Raw genomic sequence first — 18,873 nt, forward strand, 5'->3', positions numbered from 1 at the left:
CTGCTGCTCCTAGGCTGGGGACCTGCCACGGCAGGACCCCTGCATTAGGGTGACACCGCTGGCCTCACCCGGACCCTCGTTCACGCCTCCCCAGAGGAAGAGGCACATCTCCCCAAGTGCACCCTACTGCCTGCCCTGAGCATTCTGGTAGCTCCCTTCCTTGCATTAAGGAGTCTGGGGGCGGGGCTTGGGGGAAAGAGAGCCCGTGGTTGTCAGTCTCTGCCTATGCCTGGGAGGGACGTTGTGTCAGCAAGCCCACGGTGCCTTGTTCTGCAATCCAGCCTGTACCAGTAATAAAGCCGACAAGGATGCTCTCCAGATGCATGACCCTTGTGTCTGCCTCTCAGGGATGAGAGACGTTATTTATCCGTTCTCAAACCCAACAGGTTCCATCTCCTCTCCTTACACATAAGGCAGCCATGGAGCTTAAACGACTGGCAAGGCTTACACAACCAGTGAATAAATGAGCCATGATTTGAATTCAGCCTCCTGACTTTTAGCAAGGAATTCTTTTAGTATGTCATGCTGCTTTTCAACATGACTGGTACTTAGGTTACTTTTTTACTTCCTATAACATGAGAGCTTGAAGGAAGTTTGGATATCATCTAATCCAACTTAGTTATTCTACTATCAGAAAGTTGGATACTTGGAGAGGTGAGCTAACTCATCCAAGATAAGCAGGATAGAAGCACAACTGGGCCTGGAACTTCTAATTCAGTTTTTTGTTTTTTTTTTTTTTTCCTTTCTTTCTTTTTTGAGGCAGAGGTAATTTTTTTAAAATGGGGAGCGGGGAAGGATGAAGAAATAGAAGGGGAAAGTTGTTCAGAGGACATTAACCTTCTATTTAATTAGACACAGACACAATACAAGAACATGTGCCCCAATTATGTGCTGGGAAAATTAGCAGTGATGAAGCAATTTTGTGCAACAGTTTGTGAGAAAGTTTTCTATGAGGTTTTTCTAGGTGAAGTAAGTCCAAATACATTATGGTAAGAACTGAGTGTTCATTTCCTGTCTCCTCCTTCTCTAACCCCCTCGGCAATAATCTGAGCCTAGAGCTTCTTTTTAAATTCACAGGATTGAAATTGATCATCTCGGAAAGAGGAAAAGAAAGAGAAATCAGCTCAAGCTAGACAGCAGCATCTGAAATACTTTAATGCACTTTTGTCATCCAAACTAGGGCTGAAAATCTTTTCTCTTCCTATACCCTTTTGAGTTCTGCAAGAAATCAAAATGCTTTACAAATAAAATTCACAGTGGGCCTGATTTCAGATCGGTCTTGTGGACAACCACCGCTGTTGACCTGTGTTCCCCCCACCCATCTCTTCTCCTTTTTCATCTGATTTTCTTATCTGTTTGTCTCTCTCTCTCTCTCGAATATATTCTCCATCTCTCAATGAAAGAACGGTAATGAAAATCTTAAGGGAGAAAACCAAAGATGACACTAATATATTAATTTCTTCATCTTAATCTTGTGTAACTGTTTCCTTGTTATCTTTTCACAACACAATTTGTGGTTGCAAGGACTGACTTTTACTCTAAGGAGTAGTCACTGAAATCGCTAAATTCTTGAATACCATCCAGCAGTATTTGCTGCCTTGCGTATCTTCAAGCCATAAGGTAACCAACAATGCAGTTTTCACTAACAAACTTCTTTCATCTGATGAGCAACTTTTGCACTGACTGAAGCACTTGCTGAAATTTTTTTTTACAACAAAAATCCCATATAATGTGGATGGATACTAGAAGAGAGAAGATTTATTGACTTGAAAGGTGGAGACTAGTAATCCAAAAAAAGCAGGTTCTAAGAGCACGTCTGCCTTTCTTAATTAGTAATGAACGCTGTAGGTCAGGATGTAATTTTTTCATATGGACTGTTCCTTATCTACTGAGCTGGGCTGTAATGTTATTAGAGGCACATTTTATGTCCAATTTTTACTATCCCTTAGTGCAGTGCACTACATCCATAATAATTATGCAATTAACATCTGCTAACTGGAGAACAGATCTACTTGTGCACATTTTATGTGGGCTCCTGGAAACTGTAGCTGCATGACATGTTTCCAAAAAACAAAACCATTTAAAATGACTAATCCCCATTTGGATTTGGTTTCTACTTTGACCTAAATTAGGCATTTACATTTCACAACTCTCATCCTAGGCCAGGATCTGCTGAGACAGAGAGATGATTTCTATACAGCCTTAAGGTGACCTCTAGAAAGACTCTCAAAAGAGGGCAGATTCACATCAGTCCTGTTCTCTGCTGTATCCCCCCCAGCCCTTGAACAATACCTGGCACGCAGAGGGTGTAAGCTAAATCTGTTCTGGATAAATGAACGAGTTCCTAGAAAATAAATACCGAGGTGATCGGAAATGAAAGAGCCATCTGGAGACCGGTAGAGATTCATTCTGTGGTTTGTCTAAGATGCTGTTTGCTCAGCCAAAACCAATCTCGTTCTCTTTACTTTCAAGAGGCTGCGTGTACCTTTCACAGTTATGCCCCGTGGTGTAGTCCTGGCAGCTCAGGCATTCCCCGGTCACTGAGTCGCAGTCATCGCCATGGCCGTTGCACTGGCAGGGCTGGCAACTCGGAAAGCCCCAGAACCCGGGTAAGCACCGGTCACACTGCCGCGTGTACACCCCCTGGAAACAGCGGCACTGGCCAGTGACGGGGTCACAGAAAGCATTGACAGATCCTTGCAGATGGCACTCACAAGCTGAGGAAACAGGCAACCGAGGGACCGGCTGAAAAACTCATTAAATGCAAACACACCCCTTACATAGGCCAGTCCCCCCGCTGCCCAGTGCAGAATGCTCATGGGCCCCTGTGGTCAATTTCCAGAGGGCAGCATGCCTTCTGAAGCTATGGAACCCATGCTAGTATGACTCATGATCTGAACGAATACGTTACAATTCTTCTGATCAACTTACGTTTGCACCCGCTGGGGCCAAAGCCAAAGGTGCCGGGAGCACACCTGTCACACCTTCTTCCAACCACGTTTGGCCGGCACTGACACTGGCCTCCATTGGGGTCGCAGACGGAACTTAAGGAGCCCTGAGGGTCACACTCACAAGCTGCAGGGGAGAGAGGCAAGAGCCCACAACCCTATATACAATGGAATATTACTCAGCCATAAAAAAGAACAAAATAATGTCATTTGCAGCAACATGGATGAACCTAGACATTGTCATACGGAGTGAAGTAAGTCAGACACAGAAATACAAATATCATATGGTATCACTTATAGGTGGAATCTAAAAAAAAAAGGTACAAATGAACTTATTTACAAAACAGAAGTAGAGTCACAGATGTGACTCTGGTTACAAACAAATTTCTGGTTACCAGGGGAAAGGGGGGAGGGATAAATTGGGAGGTTGTGATTGACATATACACATTACTATATATAAAATAGATAACTAATAAGAACCTGCTGTATAGCACAGGGAACGCTACTCAACACTCCGTAATGGCCTATATGGGAAAAGAATCAAAAAAAATAAAAGAGTGGATATGTATAACTGATTCACTTTGCTGTACACTAATGTTGTATTAGTTTCAACTACATGCCAATAAAAATTAAAAAAAAAAAAAGAAAGCCTGTGACCCAAGGCAGCCGTGCTCCCCATAGCAATGAGCCCGGTGAGTACCATTTGGCTCTGCAACGGTCTGTCCTTTCGCTCGAGCTCTTCCCAATCCACCCCCATGAGCACCTTGGCTTGTTCAGAATTCCCATTTAAAGCGGTATCCTCCCTCGGATGGGTGCCAGGGAAGTGGCAGGAGCCGGAGTTGACAGATAAAAGCGGTTTTTCTAGGAAGGAGGTCATTAAGGTTTTCTCTCCTTGCCTTCAAAGCTCAAATATCACAGGACCTTCAACAAAAAGCCCAGTGACCTTTCAAAGAGCAAAATATCAATTTCGGTTATGGAGTGCTCCTGTCATTCCATCCCAACTCCCCACCCCGCGTATGGAAAGTCTCAGGGACCTTTCCCTGGTCCCCTATTCTTTGTGTGTTACTTGATGACTGAGTCCATTGTTAGTGGTGCTCTATCACTAACATACTCTTAGAAAAGCAAAGACCAACTGTAGTTGAGACACTATTTCCTTTGGGCTGACTGCCTAACACAGAACTACAGGACCTGCCCACGTACCTCGTGATGTCAAGTGTCCTCACGCCTCTTGAGAAAGAAGGGGCAGAAGCAGCAGCCGTAATACCTACCCAGGCCTGTCTGGTGTAACAGGGCGGAAATGCTAAAGATAATGTTTCTGCAAACATCGGTCATCGGAGTCTTCACGACGCTTCTGCTGTTCTCCAGACATCGGTATCTCTGAAAGGTTTCCCAGGCACTGTTGGTGACGACCCCATCTCCTGAGCCTCCCACGGTGAAGATGTCCAGCGACTTACAGAACGGCATGAGAACAAGCTAGGAAGAAAACACCACCACGCTGTTCTTACCGGGGTTGTCCCAGGTCATCAATTAACGCAAGCAAACACATAAAAACCCCAGGTGCTTCTTTGACTCTTGAAAAAAACAAAAACAAAAACAGACTCATGGAGTCAAGTGAAAACCTTTTCATTCTTAAATATTCTTGCCAGAAAAAGTTTAGAGACCTCTTACAAAATTTGATGGGTTTTGAAATGTCATTGTTAAGACACTTCATATTTTCAGGAAGGATCGTCTTGAGTAGATCCTTTCCAGAGGGTGGAGTTTTATTAAAATAAACAAGCAAAGTCGCCTCAGAGGCAGAAAGAATGACTCTGCCTCACCTCTCAGCATTACCCTCCACAAAACCCTCTGGGGAAGCTGATGCATGCTAGAAGCCCAGCCCTCCCTGCTCATGTCAGAAACGACCTCCACTTACAGAATCGATCAGCGTGTAGGGGCTGTCCACACTGCTGTCCGAGGAGGTGTACTGGGGCAGCTCTAACCGCACTGTGTAGTTCACACCCTTCTCAAAGCACACGGGGCGGGGGAGGACCACATACCTGCCCCGAAACAAAAGAGAAAAATAACAACCAAAGGTGAGCCTTTAAGTATCTAATCCATCAAAGCTCCACGTAGATCATCCCAAAGGAAGGAACAGTCCGTGTTTGGCTCTGGCCCCAAAATGGTAACTGTACAACTCACCAGGCGAGACATCAGAAAAAGAATTAATTTGCATGTTGGTTGTGTTGAGCTGCAAACCACTGTCACACTGACCTGGAGCCAGGCGACAGGGACACCACCTGGTTATCATCATCAGGAACAGTGTTTCCACATCGGCTGCTGGTTGGAATCTTCCCAGGTCGCTGCACTGTGATGACGGCTTTCTCCCAGTGGTCGGGGAGCTACAGTAAGAAACAGATGATCGGAAAGACCATCCGAGCTGGCCCACTGCTGCCTGTTTGTTTGGATGGATCCATCCATCCATCTTTTGACAAGTTTAAATGGGAAACACTCGCTTGTGTTTCCCTTCCCTCTTTACCATTCCCTCGGCTATTACCCCAGTTCCAGCCTGAACCCCTTCCCACCTGGACACTGAAACAGCCTCCCACTGCTCTCCCTGCCTCTCCCAACGTCCCTTTTCATCCACCTTAAAACACAGCTTATTATTATTATCTTTCATTGGAGTATAGTGGACTTACAACGTTGTGTTAGTTTCAGGTGTACAGCAAAGTGATTCAGTTATACATATGTATCTATCTATTCTTCTTCAGATTCTTTTCCATTATAGGTTATTACAAGATACTGAATATAGTTCCCTGTGCTATACAGGAGGTCCTTGTTGGTTATCTATTTTATATATAGTAGTGTGTGTGTATCCATTAATCCCAAACTCCTAATGTATCCCTCCCCGTCCTTTCCCTTTTGGTAACCATAAACTTGTCTTCTATGTCTGTGAGTCTATTTCTGTTTTGTAGATAGGTTCATTTTTATCATATTTTAGATTCCACATGTAAGTGATATCATATGATATTCATCTTTCTCTGACTTAAAAGCAAAAAAGAAGATAAAAAAAAAACCCCAAAAACCCCACAGCTTAGATAATGACAATCCCTTGCCCAAAACCCTTTGACAGCTTCCTGTTAGTATAGAGTCCAAGTTCATTTACTGATCCCAGCATTTCTCCTAACAGCATCTCCAACCATATCCCTTACCTGGCTATGTGGAAGGATGCTCAAAACACCCCCTTCTCCGCTGCTTCCTTCCTTCCTTCCTTCCATATTCCTTACTTCCTTGTGTCAAAATTCCACCTCTGTTTTAAGGCCTACAACTGACTCTTTAGTAAACATTTTGGCAGCACCTGGCCAGTCCGGCTGGTATGAACCTCTCATCTTGCAGCACTGTTTGTGTCTCTGCTCTTAGACTTTCCACCTTTGATGGCAGTTAGGGACATGTGTCCATCCCTGGGCAGCGCAGGCCATAAAGGCAAGGAGAGAACCTGGCACATTCTCATCACCACCTCAGTTCTCAGCAAGGCTAAGTGCCTAACAAGGAGATCACGAAATGTTTGTGAAACTGAAGAAAAATGTACATTTTTACTTCCAAGGAGCATAGAAAGTCAGAGAGGGTTCCCTCTATTACAATGCACCCTTCCACAATTCACAGAGACACAGTGTTCATTAGAAGAAAGATTTTTCTACCAATATCCCCCCCCCCACATTAGTCTACCAAGGGGTTACCTGTGGCTCATAGCGAATTAGGATGTCATACTCCATAGAATATGGTATGTTGTCGATGAAGAACTCCAAATAAGCCCCTTCAGGCACTCGGACGAAGCCCGCTCCAGTCCAGGAAGGAATACGGCCCTGGATATACTGCCGCTCCGCTATGCTGACCCCCTGAGGACAAGGGGACAGGGCCGATGCTTTACTTGAAATGGAATTCAATGTAACAGTCGAAGAAATCTGAAGTCACCCAAAGGTCCAAAACGGTAGATATTAAACCCATTTTTTGCAGTCATATTTTCCAGTAGACTGTATAATTTTTTGGTCTATAAACAGGTAATTGGTTTCTTTTTAGTTTTTAGGTTGAGGTAGTCTTGGGACACTGGAGATGGGCTTAAGACTTAGGATATACCTTCTATGACATAACCAGGAAAATGAGCATGAAGGAAGGAAAGAGAACATCCCAAATGCTGTTACTAGCAAGCCTAGGAGTGACCAGGTATGTCCCAGGTTTCCACAAGGCTAGCCTGATATCTAGAGGATGTATTTCTGTCATTCTCACTGGCATTTGTTTCAGGCGCCACGTACAAGTGAGGAAACTTGTTACAACCATGAATGTTCACTACCGATGAGTGAATTCTGATTGTAAGGCTGAGAATGGATCAATTTGAGTTGCTTAACTCAAGTGTGCATTTGAGTTTGTTCACAGGATTACATACCGTAACTGTGATTAGCTACCTCCAGAGATGAAGCCCTTCATTCCCTGTAATGTATGTGTGTGCGGCCTTACCCACCAAGAGGTGGAACCTATGTTCCCCTGCCCTCGAATCTGGTCTGGCCTTGTGCCTTGTGACCAGCAAAGTGTGAGAAAATGACATTCTGGGACTTCTCAGTCGAGACCTTGAGAGACCTGGCAGTTTCTGTTTCCTCCTCCAGATGCCAGGTAAGAATTCTCACTGTCCAGACACCTCCATGCTGTGAGGAAGCTCAAGACAGCTGCTTGGAGAACAGCACCCAGCTGGCCTCCAGCTGTTTCCGCCGTCCCAGCTGAAGTGCCAGACATATATTTGAAGCCGCTAACTTTTGGCATGGCTTGTTACACAGCATTAGAAAACTGAAGCAATATCCTCTCTGAATATTTACTATACCAGCTAACTCTGGTGCATCAGTAGAGAAAAGAATGGAAAAAGAAAAAAAAAACAACAACCCACCTCCCTAAAAACACCAAAAGCCTTATTAGTGAATGTTCCAAAGTCTCCTTCTGCGTTATGGATTTACTTAGCTTTAAATCTGACTGTTCTCAAGAAGGCCTGTTCCTCACCCTTATTTTGTGCTCACTGACAAGATGCTTCTTACTTGGTCTTTTTGCAAAATGTGTATATGCCATTACTGCCCGCCCCCCGTACTCTGCTTTACCCACCTGGCAAGCACCCCCCTACTTACAGGCCCCAAGTTGGCTTCTTCTGCTTCGTAGATGTAGTGATCCAAGGTGGGGAAGTAGTAACCAGATTCCACTCCGTTGCACTGGCGTCCGATCATGTGGGGTTGGCAGACGCACTGGCCTGACTCTGCAGAGCAACTGGAAAGGAAGGAGAGCTGGTCAGCTGTGCTCACCACGTTCATAATGAACCCACTGGAAGCAGATCCACCTTTGCCATTAAACAGTAAGTGGGGTGAAATATTCAGGTAGGGTTTTCTTACTTCCTTCAGAAAATAAGTACATGGAAAAAAACATTGCCTACAAATTAATCCCAGACTCCTGAGGTTGAAAGCTCTCAGTGACCTGGTCTTTGGGTTTTCTCTCCCTTGCTCTCTTGACTATGCTCCATCTGTGCCACATTAAGGTTTTCTGTAGTTATCACATATGTTCTTGCATTGATACATCTTTTGCAAATGCGACCCCTTTTGCTGGGCCTCACATCTAAATATCCAGCTCCCAGAAGGACAGCTCCAACTTAGTTGTCCCAGAGGCTAATCACAGATCCCAGAAAGCAGCACCTAATCCCTCCCATGTTCTCTGTTGGGGAGAAGACTCCACCACCCAGAGTTAACCACATCAGAAACCAGAAGTTCTTCTCCAGATTCCTTCTTCATAGCCAATCAGGAACCAAATTCGGTGATTTCCCCTCCTAGCACCTTGTGCATCTCTCCCTGCTTTGCACTGACTAGGCTACGCCTTTCTTCTCTCTCTCGCTCACAGTAAAAGCAGGTACAGTCCTCTAATTGGTATCCTTATTGCCAGTCTTCCAACTTCGCAGCCTGAACTTCCACCTTCCCCCGGAGCTGCCTGAATGACCCTCATGAGATGCATTAACCGCATCGCTTCCAGGCACGATGGCCCTGGGGAGGTGCACCAGGCCCCCACCATCTGGCTCTTCTCTACCTTCCTAGCCTCACCTCTGCCCTCGCCTCACCAGCCACACTGAACTACTTAAGAGTTTTTCCAATGCACTAGGGGACTCATGACCCCTTCCCTTTGCTTGTATTGTTCTTGCAGCCTGGAATGCCCTGCTCCCTTATCTACCCAGCAAAGATCTACCCACTCTTCTTTCAAGATTCAGCTCACAAATCCCTCCTGCTGTGGTGTTTCCTGACCATCACTCCCCATCCCATAGAAGGAACCACCTTCTCCGTCATGCCACCGCCTCCTTGCAAGAGAAATGATGTATGCGACACATCAACAACTAAGCTCATCACAAAGTAGGTGTTCATTAAAGTTGACGCACTGTGTCTTCAAATCCTCCTGATTTTTCAACTGTCATCCCTTCATGAAGGCTTGTGTGGTTCCCTCCCTCTCCTCTTCTCAAATGGTGCCTTCTGAGGCCTCAGTTGTTTGCTATCTTTATTGTTAAGACATTGATCACTTCCTCTCTTGTTGGACAATTATCGACAACTTTGCTTTATACCTGAAACACTGTAAATCAACTATACTTCAACTAAAAAAAGAAAAAACCCTGAATTACATGCATCCATTTTTATTTCATTAAAGTCAAGATGTGATTTGGAATTGTTACTTTAAACCTATTCCCAGAGTTCTTTTTTTTTTTTTTTCCTTGTCCCTAAGTTCATTTTAAACCAAATACCTAAGGCAAGTTACAACTCACAGGAAGACTGAACACTCAGAGCTTTATTAAAAACACCCCAAACAGCCCTGTCCTGGTCCCGCTGAAGTCTTCTTCCTTTATGTCATGTGAATAGTTTTTATCCTACAGGGGTAAGAGCACATTCAACATCCTGTAGACAATTCCCAGAGGAGGAAAGCTTGTTCCAATCAGGACCCAGCCCTCCTTCGAGCTAATCCACCAAAAGCCATTTTCCAAAATTCAGGCGTCACACATGACATCACAGGGGCAAAAGAAAATCCCTTTCCCCCCCAGCACATGTTTACTGAGGGAACAAATGTCTCAAACGTGAACCACCAAAGAAAAAAACACCCAGATTCTTCCCAATGCCGTCCATTACTAGAGAACAAGCCAAGGAAGGCAAGGATAGAGACAGCGGGCAGGCTCCCGAGAGGCTTTTACCCGCAGCACAGTTGTAAAGAAGAAACAACTCACTCAGGACCTGACCCCGTGCAGGGAATTCCCCTCATGTCAGCTCCACAGCCACACGCCTGTGTCCACACACTTGAACGCTTGTCACCGGTGGGCGTGGCTCCCACTCAACACCCGCTCCTTTGGTGAACTCGTTCTTGGGGCTTTACCTGCCCCCATGCAGGTGGCCCTCACCTACAGCTCTTAGCTCTTACTCACGACTGTGCTCTGGTTGTACCCCTCCAGCCGTGAATGGGACATTTCCATGGTTTGCCCAGCCGTCACCTCTAATTCATCCTGTCCCAAACTGTTCGCCACCTCACACACCGACTTATCTTCAGCTCTGCTATTTCTGCCAGCAGATTTAAAATTACTCTGATGTAGAACGGACTTGTGGTTGCCAAAGGGGAGAGGGGGAAGGGATGGATTGGGAGTTTGGGATTAGCAGATGCAAACTATCATACAGAGAATGGATATACAACAAGGTCCTATTGTAGAGCACAGGGAATTATATTCGATCTCCTATGATAAACCATGACAGAAAAGAATATAAAAAAGAATGTGTGTGTGTGTGTGTGTGTGTGTGTGTGTGTGTGTGTGTGTATCTGAATCACTTTGCTGTACAGCAGAGATTAACACAACATTGTAAATCAACTATACTTCAATTTTAAAAAATCCCTCTGATGTAGGTGAGACGTAATCTTCCCTTTATCCTCAATATAACACGTGTTATTTCAAGACGGTTCTCGACTCAGCCGTTTCCTCTCATTGTCACTGCGGCTACCCTAGTCCCCTGTGTCATCGTTCTACACCTGTTACTCCAACCACCTCCCAAGCTGATCTCCCCAGTTCCTCTCTCTCTCCCCTGCCCAGATCATCCAGCTACACGGCCAAACCAACCTTCCCAAAGCCCCGCCTTCCCAAAAACCCACAACTGTTTCTTCTTCTGTCAAGTCACGGAGCCTCTGCCTGGTTTCCTGCAGCCTCTATAACCCCTCTTCTGAAAACAACTGCTTCTCTTTCGGGCGCCCACCCTTGGCTTTAGCTGAGCCACACTCCTCATACCCTTTCACAAATATTTACTGAGCAGACATTAGCCCTGGCAGCTGTGCTTCCTGGTGTCGAAACTCTCCCATTTTAGTCCATGCCAGTCAGCTTTTTTTTTTTTTTTTTGGCTGCACCTCGCAGTATGCGGGATCTTAGTTCCCCGACCAGGGATCGAACCTGTGCCCCCAGCAATGGAAGCGCAGAGTTTTAACCACTGGACCGCCAGGCAAGTCCCTGTCAACTCTCTTCTGAACCAATCCTACCTTCCTTGTTAAGTCCATTATTTCCAGCGAAATGATATGGAGAAAGAAAAATGGGGGAAAAGAATAGTTCCAGCCCTACAGCACTTGCAATCTAACCAAGGGGGATAAACAATAAAGCAATTGACCAGTACAACCAATCAAAATGCAGGCAGTGCCCACACAGAGCTAAGAGCAAAGAACGACAGGTGAGAGGAAGACACTGCTCACCTGAGGAGATGAGGGGACACCAGGACAGAGGTGGCCTGAAGGCCGCGGAGAGAAGACAGGAAGACAGGAGCCAAGAGGGCTCATGGGGAAACGTGAGCAGACACGGTCGAGATCAGACCAGGTCTTCACCATGCCACAGTCATCCCACCTCTGTGCCTTCACCCCAAAGCTCAAATCCCGCCTCCTCCAGAGAGAGGAAAAAGATTTATTACGTGCCACTGTTCTTGCCTGTGTTCAAGCAAAACCAAATCAGATAGAAATGGTACATCTGACAATGCTGTATGTTCCCCCCACCAATTTCCCTGTAACTAGATACAGGTGCAATTCATTGGATCAGTTAGGTAGAATAAAGACACAAAACACAATATATCAGGGTCCGTGGCAGGCAGAATAATGACTCCCAAAGATGTCCACATCCTCATCCCTGGAATCTGTGGATATGTTACCTCATGTGGCACAAAGCACTTTCCTAATGAGATCAAGGTTAAGGACCTTGAGATGGGGGATTATGCTGGGTTCCCCAGGTGGGCCCAAGCGAATCACATGAATCTTTAGAAGCAGAAGAGGAAAGCAGAGGAGTGGGTCAGAGCTGTGGCACGAGGAGGATCTGACCCACCGCTGTTGGCTGTGAAGGTGAAAGAGGCAAGGAATGTGGGCAGCTTCTAGAAGCTGGGAACAGCCCTCAGCTGACAGCCAGCAGGAAAACAGGAACTGCATCCTACAACCAAACGAACTGAAATCTGCCAACAGCGAGAATGAGCAGGAAAAAGTCTCCCCAGAACCTTCAGGTGGAAACGTGGCTCCACCGACACCTTGATTTTAGTCCCCTGAGACCGTGTCTGACATACAGGACTGTAAGATAATAAATTTATGTTGTTTTAGGCCACTAAGTGGTGGTAATTTGTTATGCCAGCAACAGAAACCTAACACAGGCCCTATTTTTTTCCTCAAAGGGTAAAGGCCAAGATTATTTCTCAAAAGGGAACCCTCCTACACTGTTGGTGGGAATGTAAGTTGGTGCAGCCACTGTGGAGAACAGTATGGAGGTTCCTCAGGAAACTAAAAATAGAGTTGCTATATGATCAAGCAATCCCACTCCTGGGCATATATCCAGAGAAAACCATGATTCAAAAAGATACACGTGGACTTCCCTGGTGGCGCAGTGGTTAAGAATCCGCCTGCCAATGCAGGAAACACGAGTTTGATCCCTGGTCCGGGAAGATTCCACATGCCGCGGAGCAACTAAGCCCGTGCGCCACAACTACTGAGCCTACACTCTAGAGCCCGCAAGCCACAACTGCTGAAGCCCGCATGCCTAGAGCCCATGCTCCCCAACAAGAGAAGCCACCGCAATGAGAAGCCCGTGCACCACAACGAAGAGTAGCCCCTGCTCGTCACAATTAGAGAAAGCCCACATGCAGCAACGAAGATCCAACACAGCCAAAAAATAAAATCGATTCTTAAAAAGAAAAAAAAAGAAAAGATACATGCACCCCCATGTTCATAGCAGCACTGTTTACAATAGCCAAGACATGGAAACAACCTAAATGTCCGTTGGCAGATGAATGAATAAAGAAGATGTGGTACATATATACACAATGGAATACTACTCAGCCATGAAGAAAGAACGAAATAATGCCATTTGCAGCAACATGGATGGACCTAGAGATTATCGTACTAAGTGAAGTGTCAGACAGAGAAAGACAAAAATCATATGATGTCACTTATATGTGGAATCTAAAATACTACACAAACTTATCTACAAAACAGAAACAGACTCACAGACATAGAGAACAGACTTGTGGTTGCTGGGCGGGGGGGTGGGGAGGGATGGATTAGAAGTTTAGGTTGAGCAGATGCAAACTATTATGTATAGGATGGATACAAAACAAGGTCCTACTGTATAGCAACAGGGAACTATATTCAATCTCCTGTGATAAACCATAATGGAAAAGCACACGAAAAAGAATGCATAGAAATGTATAACTGAACCACTTTGCTATACAGCAGAAATGAATACAACATTGTAAATCAACTACACGTCGATAAAATAAATTTTATAAAAAGATCGTTTCTCAAAAACACAGATTTCTCATAAATGTAGCAATTGGCAACTCTTGGAAGGAAAACTCATTTAAACAGTGATGAGCAGGGAAAATACTGTACAATCTCAACTTTACTACTAAGAAATAAAGCAAAAGAAAAACATTAAAGGATAAAAATCATCACTCATAAGGACCACTACTCTGTTCAACGCTGAAATCTCCTCCAAAATACTGATTACAAATAAGAGCTGGTTCCCCCGTGATGAGCAGTCAGCACCATCCATTCTATCCAGAGCAGTTTCCCCGCCACCCCTCCACCCAACCTCCACCGCCAATTCCCCTACAACTAGAATACATTCTTAAAGGGTAGGAGCTATGTTCAATAATCTCTTTATGTCCAGCTGCCATAGCAATTAACAAAGGGTTAGATACACCACAGTTATCCCATACATTGGTGAAAATATCTATTAACTTCTGCTCTGGTTTCGAAGCACAATAAATTTCAGCTCCTCATTTACTGAGCACCTATCACTGGGCTGGGGACAAAAGAATATGCAAAAAAAGCTGAGACACAATCCCTCTCCAAAGAGACCTTTCAAATACAAACAGCTATAACACAAAGCAGAAGGAGTGCTAACAAAGATGCAGAAGTAATGTGTTTTCACATTAAGGGAGGATTGGGGCCTTTAGTCTAAGAAGGAGAGATCTTCAGAAGAAAGTGGTGGGCTTCAAGCCAGACATCAAAGTCCTAAATTTAACTGATGAAATAATTTTGAAGGATGTTGTCAAGCTGCTTCTATTTTTCAATGTTTTAAACAGTTGCAAGCAGCATTTACTTAGCAACCACTCTTATTCATTAAAGCAGGTTAGGGGACTTCCCCACTGGTCCAGCGGTAAACACCCTGCAATGCAGGGGATGCGGGTTTGATCCCTGGTTGGAGAACTAAGATCCCACATGCCGTGGCCAGAACTACTGAGCTTGCGCACCTCAACTAGAGAGCCTGTGTGCCGCAGACTACAGAGCCCACGCGTTCTGGAACCCGCGTGCCACAACCAGAGAAGAGAAAACCCGCACGCCACAACTAGAGAGAAGCTCGCGTGCCACAACAAAAGACCCCGCATGCCTCAACAAAGATCTCGTGTGCCGCAACTAAGACCCGATGTGCCAAAATAAATAATTAAAAAAAAAAAAAAAAAGCAGGTTATCTACTAGGCAAAACGTCATTAACCTGGTTTGAGTCACATTATTTAAATCAATTAGGTCTTACTTTAAAATATTCCGGGGCTTCCCTGGTGGCGCAGTGGTTGAGAATCTGCCTGCCAATGCAGGGGACACGGGTTCGAGCCCTGGTCTGGGAAGATCCCACATGCCGCGGAGCAACTGGGTCCGTGAGCCACAATTACTGAGCCTGCGTGTCTGGAGCCTGTGCTCCGCAACAATAAAGGTCGCAATAGTGAGAGGCCCGCGCACCGCGATGAAGAGTGGCCCCTGCTCGCCGCAACTAGAGAAAGCCCTCGCACAGAAACGACGACCCAACACAGTTAAAAATAAATAAATTAAAAAAAAAAAAAAATATTCCGAAGTTCAGACTAGCTGTCAATATAATAGGCATGGATTACACACTTTAATTGTTCTACCAAAAGCCACTCAGCTCATTAAAAAAAACATTTAAAAACTTTTTCCACTTCATGACTTTACACTTAATCTGGCCCTGGCCAAAGTAACCAAGGAATGCTTTGGGATTGATTTAGAGACTGCCTCTCCCGAGGAGGGCATGCTTAATTTTTATATCGTAAAAATCTTTTGTTTCTCAAATTCTTTTACTCAGTCAACATTTATTCAACATGTGTCTGAGGCAAAGCAAAGTACAATAATACTGTCAGGTGGAAGATATTTATGAGTGTCTGCAACAAATCAATCATTCAGCAAGTATGATCCTGAGCGTCTGTTATGCACCAAGCATTCTAGAAGAATTCGTGCTTTAGAAGACAGAGCCTCTGTCACCTCTCTGGGACTCTTAAAGTCCTGTGGGGAAAAACAACCTTGAAAAGGATGACTATAAAACACTGAAGAGTCACAAGACTATAGGGATCTTGAAAGTTTCTTTTCTTCCCCCACCAATGATGCCAAAAGTAAGGCATCTATTTCATCCATCATGCTAGAAAGATCAAATTACCCATTTTAAAATCCTCACTAAAGGATATACATATACATGTATAACTGATTCACTTTGCTGCACAGCAGAAACTAACACAACATTGTAAAGCAACTCTACTCCAATCAAAACTGAAAAAAAAAACTTCACTAAAATGTTTTGTTTCACAAACTCTCTTGACTAGCACATTCTGGTTTTTGCACATTTTTTGCAGGAGAGATTCGGGGCAGGCCAGGGGCTGTGCGTGGGTGCATTTAGAGACAGGAAGCATGTGTGGCCGAGCGAGAGAGAGGAAGGGAGTGTAAGCAACAAAAACCGTTTAGGGTAAAGGAACACAGGACATTCCTGAGTTTAGGACATAATTTGGAGAGTGACGTATGCCACTTTCCTCTAACCGAGAAGCATTTTTGGAGTGCCGACAGCTTTGAATTGAGGAATCAGTTACTAAAGAAATCATCAGCTTGTGTTCTGGGGGTCACCAAGGGAAGTCAGGGAAGTGATTTCATCAGCAGAGACAGCAGTTGGTCTCGCTTTCCTCCTTTATGGAATTATCCTTGCTTCCTCCCCTCTGGAGGTTTTCTAAGAACAGACATTCACCCTGGAGTTCCGGAGGCAACATGCTGTCCCAAGTTTACTGCACGATCTGGAACAGAACAAATACAAATACGGAGGCCAAACAGAACATGTTCTTGCTGCCTAAAATCTCATTCCTGCCCAAGCAGACTACTACAGTGTTGGGAAATCTTCTTGTAAGAGAGTCAGTTTTTGAATCCATGAGGCTTACTCAACAAATTCAGCACATTCTCCCGGGGAAGATCCTGGGCCACAGGGAAACATCTGTCTATCCTCCCAACAGTCACTTATGCTATTTTTACCAGATGTTCTGAATCTGATCCAGTAACACACAGAGACGACTCAAAGGTAATTAATCCAACTCCCACAAATTGAACATCTTGCCAAAATGTGTACTTTGATCATTCTGAGGAGAGGATCATGTCTCATCAATTCAAGGAATACCAACATATTTAAGTCACTAAAATTATTGTATGTAATTTTCATTAATGTACCGGCAAGTTGGAAAAAATGAAATAGTGAAGAACAAAATGAAGAGCCTTTACACAAATCAAAATGGGACTGCATTTTCTGTCTTTTAAACTGGTGAAAATAAAAGTTTTGATGATACCAGCTGCTGGTGGGGGATTGGGGAAAAAGGTACTTTGTAACTGGTTGGGAAGAAAATAGACTAGCACCATATGTCTGGAGAACAATCTGACATCCTCTAGTAAAATAGAAAATGCACATGTACTTTGACTCAGCACTTCCATCACTGGGAACCCAATCTATAGATATGTCTACAAACATTCATCGAGATTACCAATAAGGATATTCACTGCAACATTTTTGAAAAGAAAAAAAACCAAAAAACGGAAATCAATAAATCATGGCATTATCACATGATAGAATACAAAAAAAAAGAGGTAGATGAATAGATGCTGATATAAAAAAAAAAAATCTTTAGATTAAAAAAACAAGTTGCAGAGTAATGTACATACATACATTACTTTAAAGTCTGTTAAGCTGAGTAGGAAATCATGGACTATATTCCTTTGTACTTGTCTTGTTTAAAAAGTAACACCTAACATGTTATTTCAAAAGAAATGAGAGGAAGAAAACTGTCATTTTCACAGGTATTTTGAGCACTATTATTAATTTCTAGAGAGACACAAGAAACTGTTAACAGTGGCACTTCAAGGCAATGGAACTTGGTGGGGAAAAAAGGCAGGATACCTGTCTGAATTGTTTGAATTTTTTTTTTAAAACCACGGGCGTACACTGTTTCCATAATCTAAAAAATACCGAAAAGTAAAATACAAAACAAATAACACTATTAAAAACCAAGAAACAATAACCAACAAGGACCAACTATATAAGACAGGGAACTATACTCAATATTTTATAATAAACTATAAGGGAAGAGAATCTGAAGAACATATATATACAACTGAAGATATACTATTATAACTGAATATATACATATATAACTGAATCACTGTGCTGAACACCTGAAAATAACACAATATTGTAACTCAACTATACTTCAATTTAAAAAAAAAAGACAAAAACTAAAGAAACATCAAAAAACAAAATAAAGGGCTTCCCTGGTGGTGCAGTCGTTGAGAATCTGCCTGCCAATGCAGGGGACACGGGTTCGAGCCCTGGTCTGGGAAGATTCCACATGCCGTAGAGCAACTGGGCCCGTGAGCCACAACTACTGAGCCTGCGCGTCTGGAGCCTGTGCTCCGCAACAAGAGAGGCCGTGACAGTGAGAGGCCCGTGCACCGCGATGAAGAGTGGCCCCCGCTCGCCCCAACTAGAGAAAGCCCTCGCACAGAAACGAAGACCCAACACAGCAAAAATAAATAAATAAATAAATTTAAAAAAAAAAAAAACCAAAATAAAAAACCCAAGAAACACAAAGACTAGAGAAGGCTTCAAAGCTAACTCTTGGAATGAATAAACCTTTGACAACCTTGAGAGCACAGGTAAAAGTGATTATCAGGCATTCAAAGCAAAGGTGAATGCACTCTGCCTATCTTCTTAGGAGACACCGAACGTCACCCTCGTCCTAGAGGTCGCAAGGACCCTGGGGGTGACTGAGCGCAAGAGTGTCAGAGCAGCTCCACTCACCTATTGTTTAAGGCTCCCCCAAGGTCACAGTCACAAGGTCGACATCCATCCAAGTCATTGCTTAAGCCCCAGTGCTCTGGCTGCAGAACAAAAGATTAAACATCTAAAGGGGGGTTCCTGTAATTACACAATAGACTCAGCAAGAGACAAGTTATGGCGTGTTTTGGATGTTCCACCAAACGTTTATCTGCACCGTGAAAGCAGAAAGCCTACAATAGGTATGAGTAGGAGTATTCTAGCATAAAGAACCCAAGCTCTGGGTCACTGGGGTCAGAGAGGGTTGCACAT

At 44.1% G+C, this 18,873-nt stretch overlaps 1 protein-coding gene across 2 annotated transcripts in view; it reads right to left on the reverse strand.

Moving 5' to 3' along the window:
* The window catches only part of LAMB1 (laminin subunit beta 1), a 76,219-nt gene that overhangs the window by 29,171 nt on the left and 28,175 nt on the right, over window positions 1–18,873 (reverse strand). For both annotated transcript variants that reach the window (XM_059934183.1, XM_059934184.1), the window contains exons 13-20: window positions 18,586–18,665; window positions 8,090–8,225; window positions 6,662–6,820; window positions 5,199–5,326; window positions 4,861–4,984; window positions 4,217–4,421; window positions 2,932–3,075; window positions 2,486–2,717 (exon numbers count right to left, since the gene is read on the reverse strand). In XM_059934183.1, the coding sequence (XP_059790166.1) occupies window positions 2,486–2,717; window positions 2,932–3,075; window positions 4,217–4,421; window positions 4,861–4,984; window positions 5,199–5,326; window positions 6,662–6,820; window positions 8,090–8,225; window positions 18,586–18,665 (1,208 nt within the window). The remainder of the gene's footprint in view (window positions 1–2,485; window positions 2,718–2,931; window positions 3,076–4,216; window positions 4,422–4,860; window positions 4,985–5,198; window positions 5,327–6,661; window positions 6,821–8,089; window positions 8,226–18,585; window positions 18,666–18,873) is intronic.

The sequence above is a fragment of the Balaenoptera ricei genome, chromosome 9 (genome assembly GCF_028023285.1).
Source record: "Balaenoptera ricei isolate mBalRic1 chromosome 9, mBalRic1.hap2, whole genome shotgun sequence".
Taxonomy (NCBI): domain Eukaryota; kingdom Metazoa; phylum Chordata; class Mammalia; order Artiodactyla; family Balaenopteridae; genus Balaenoptera; species Balaenoptera ricei.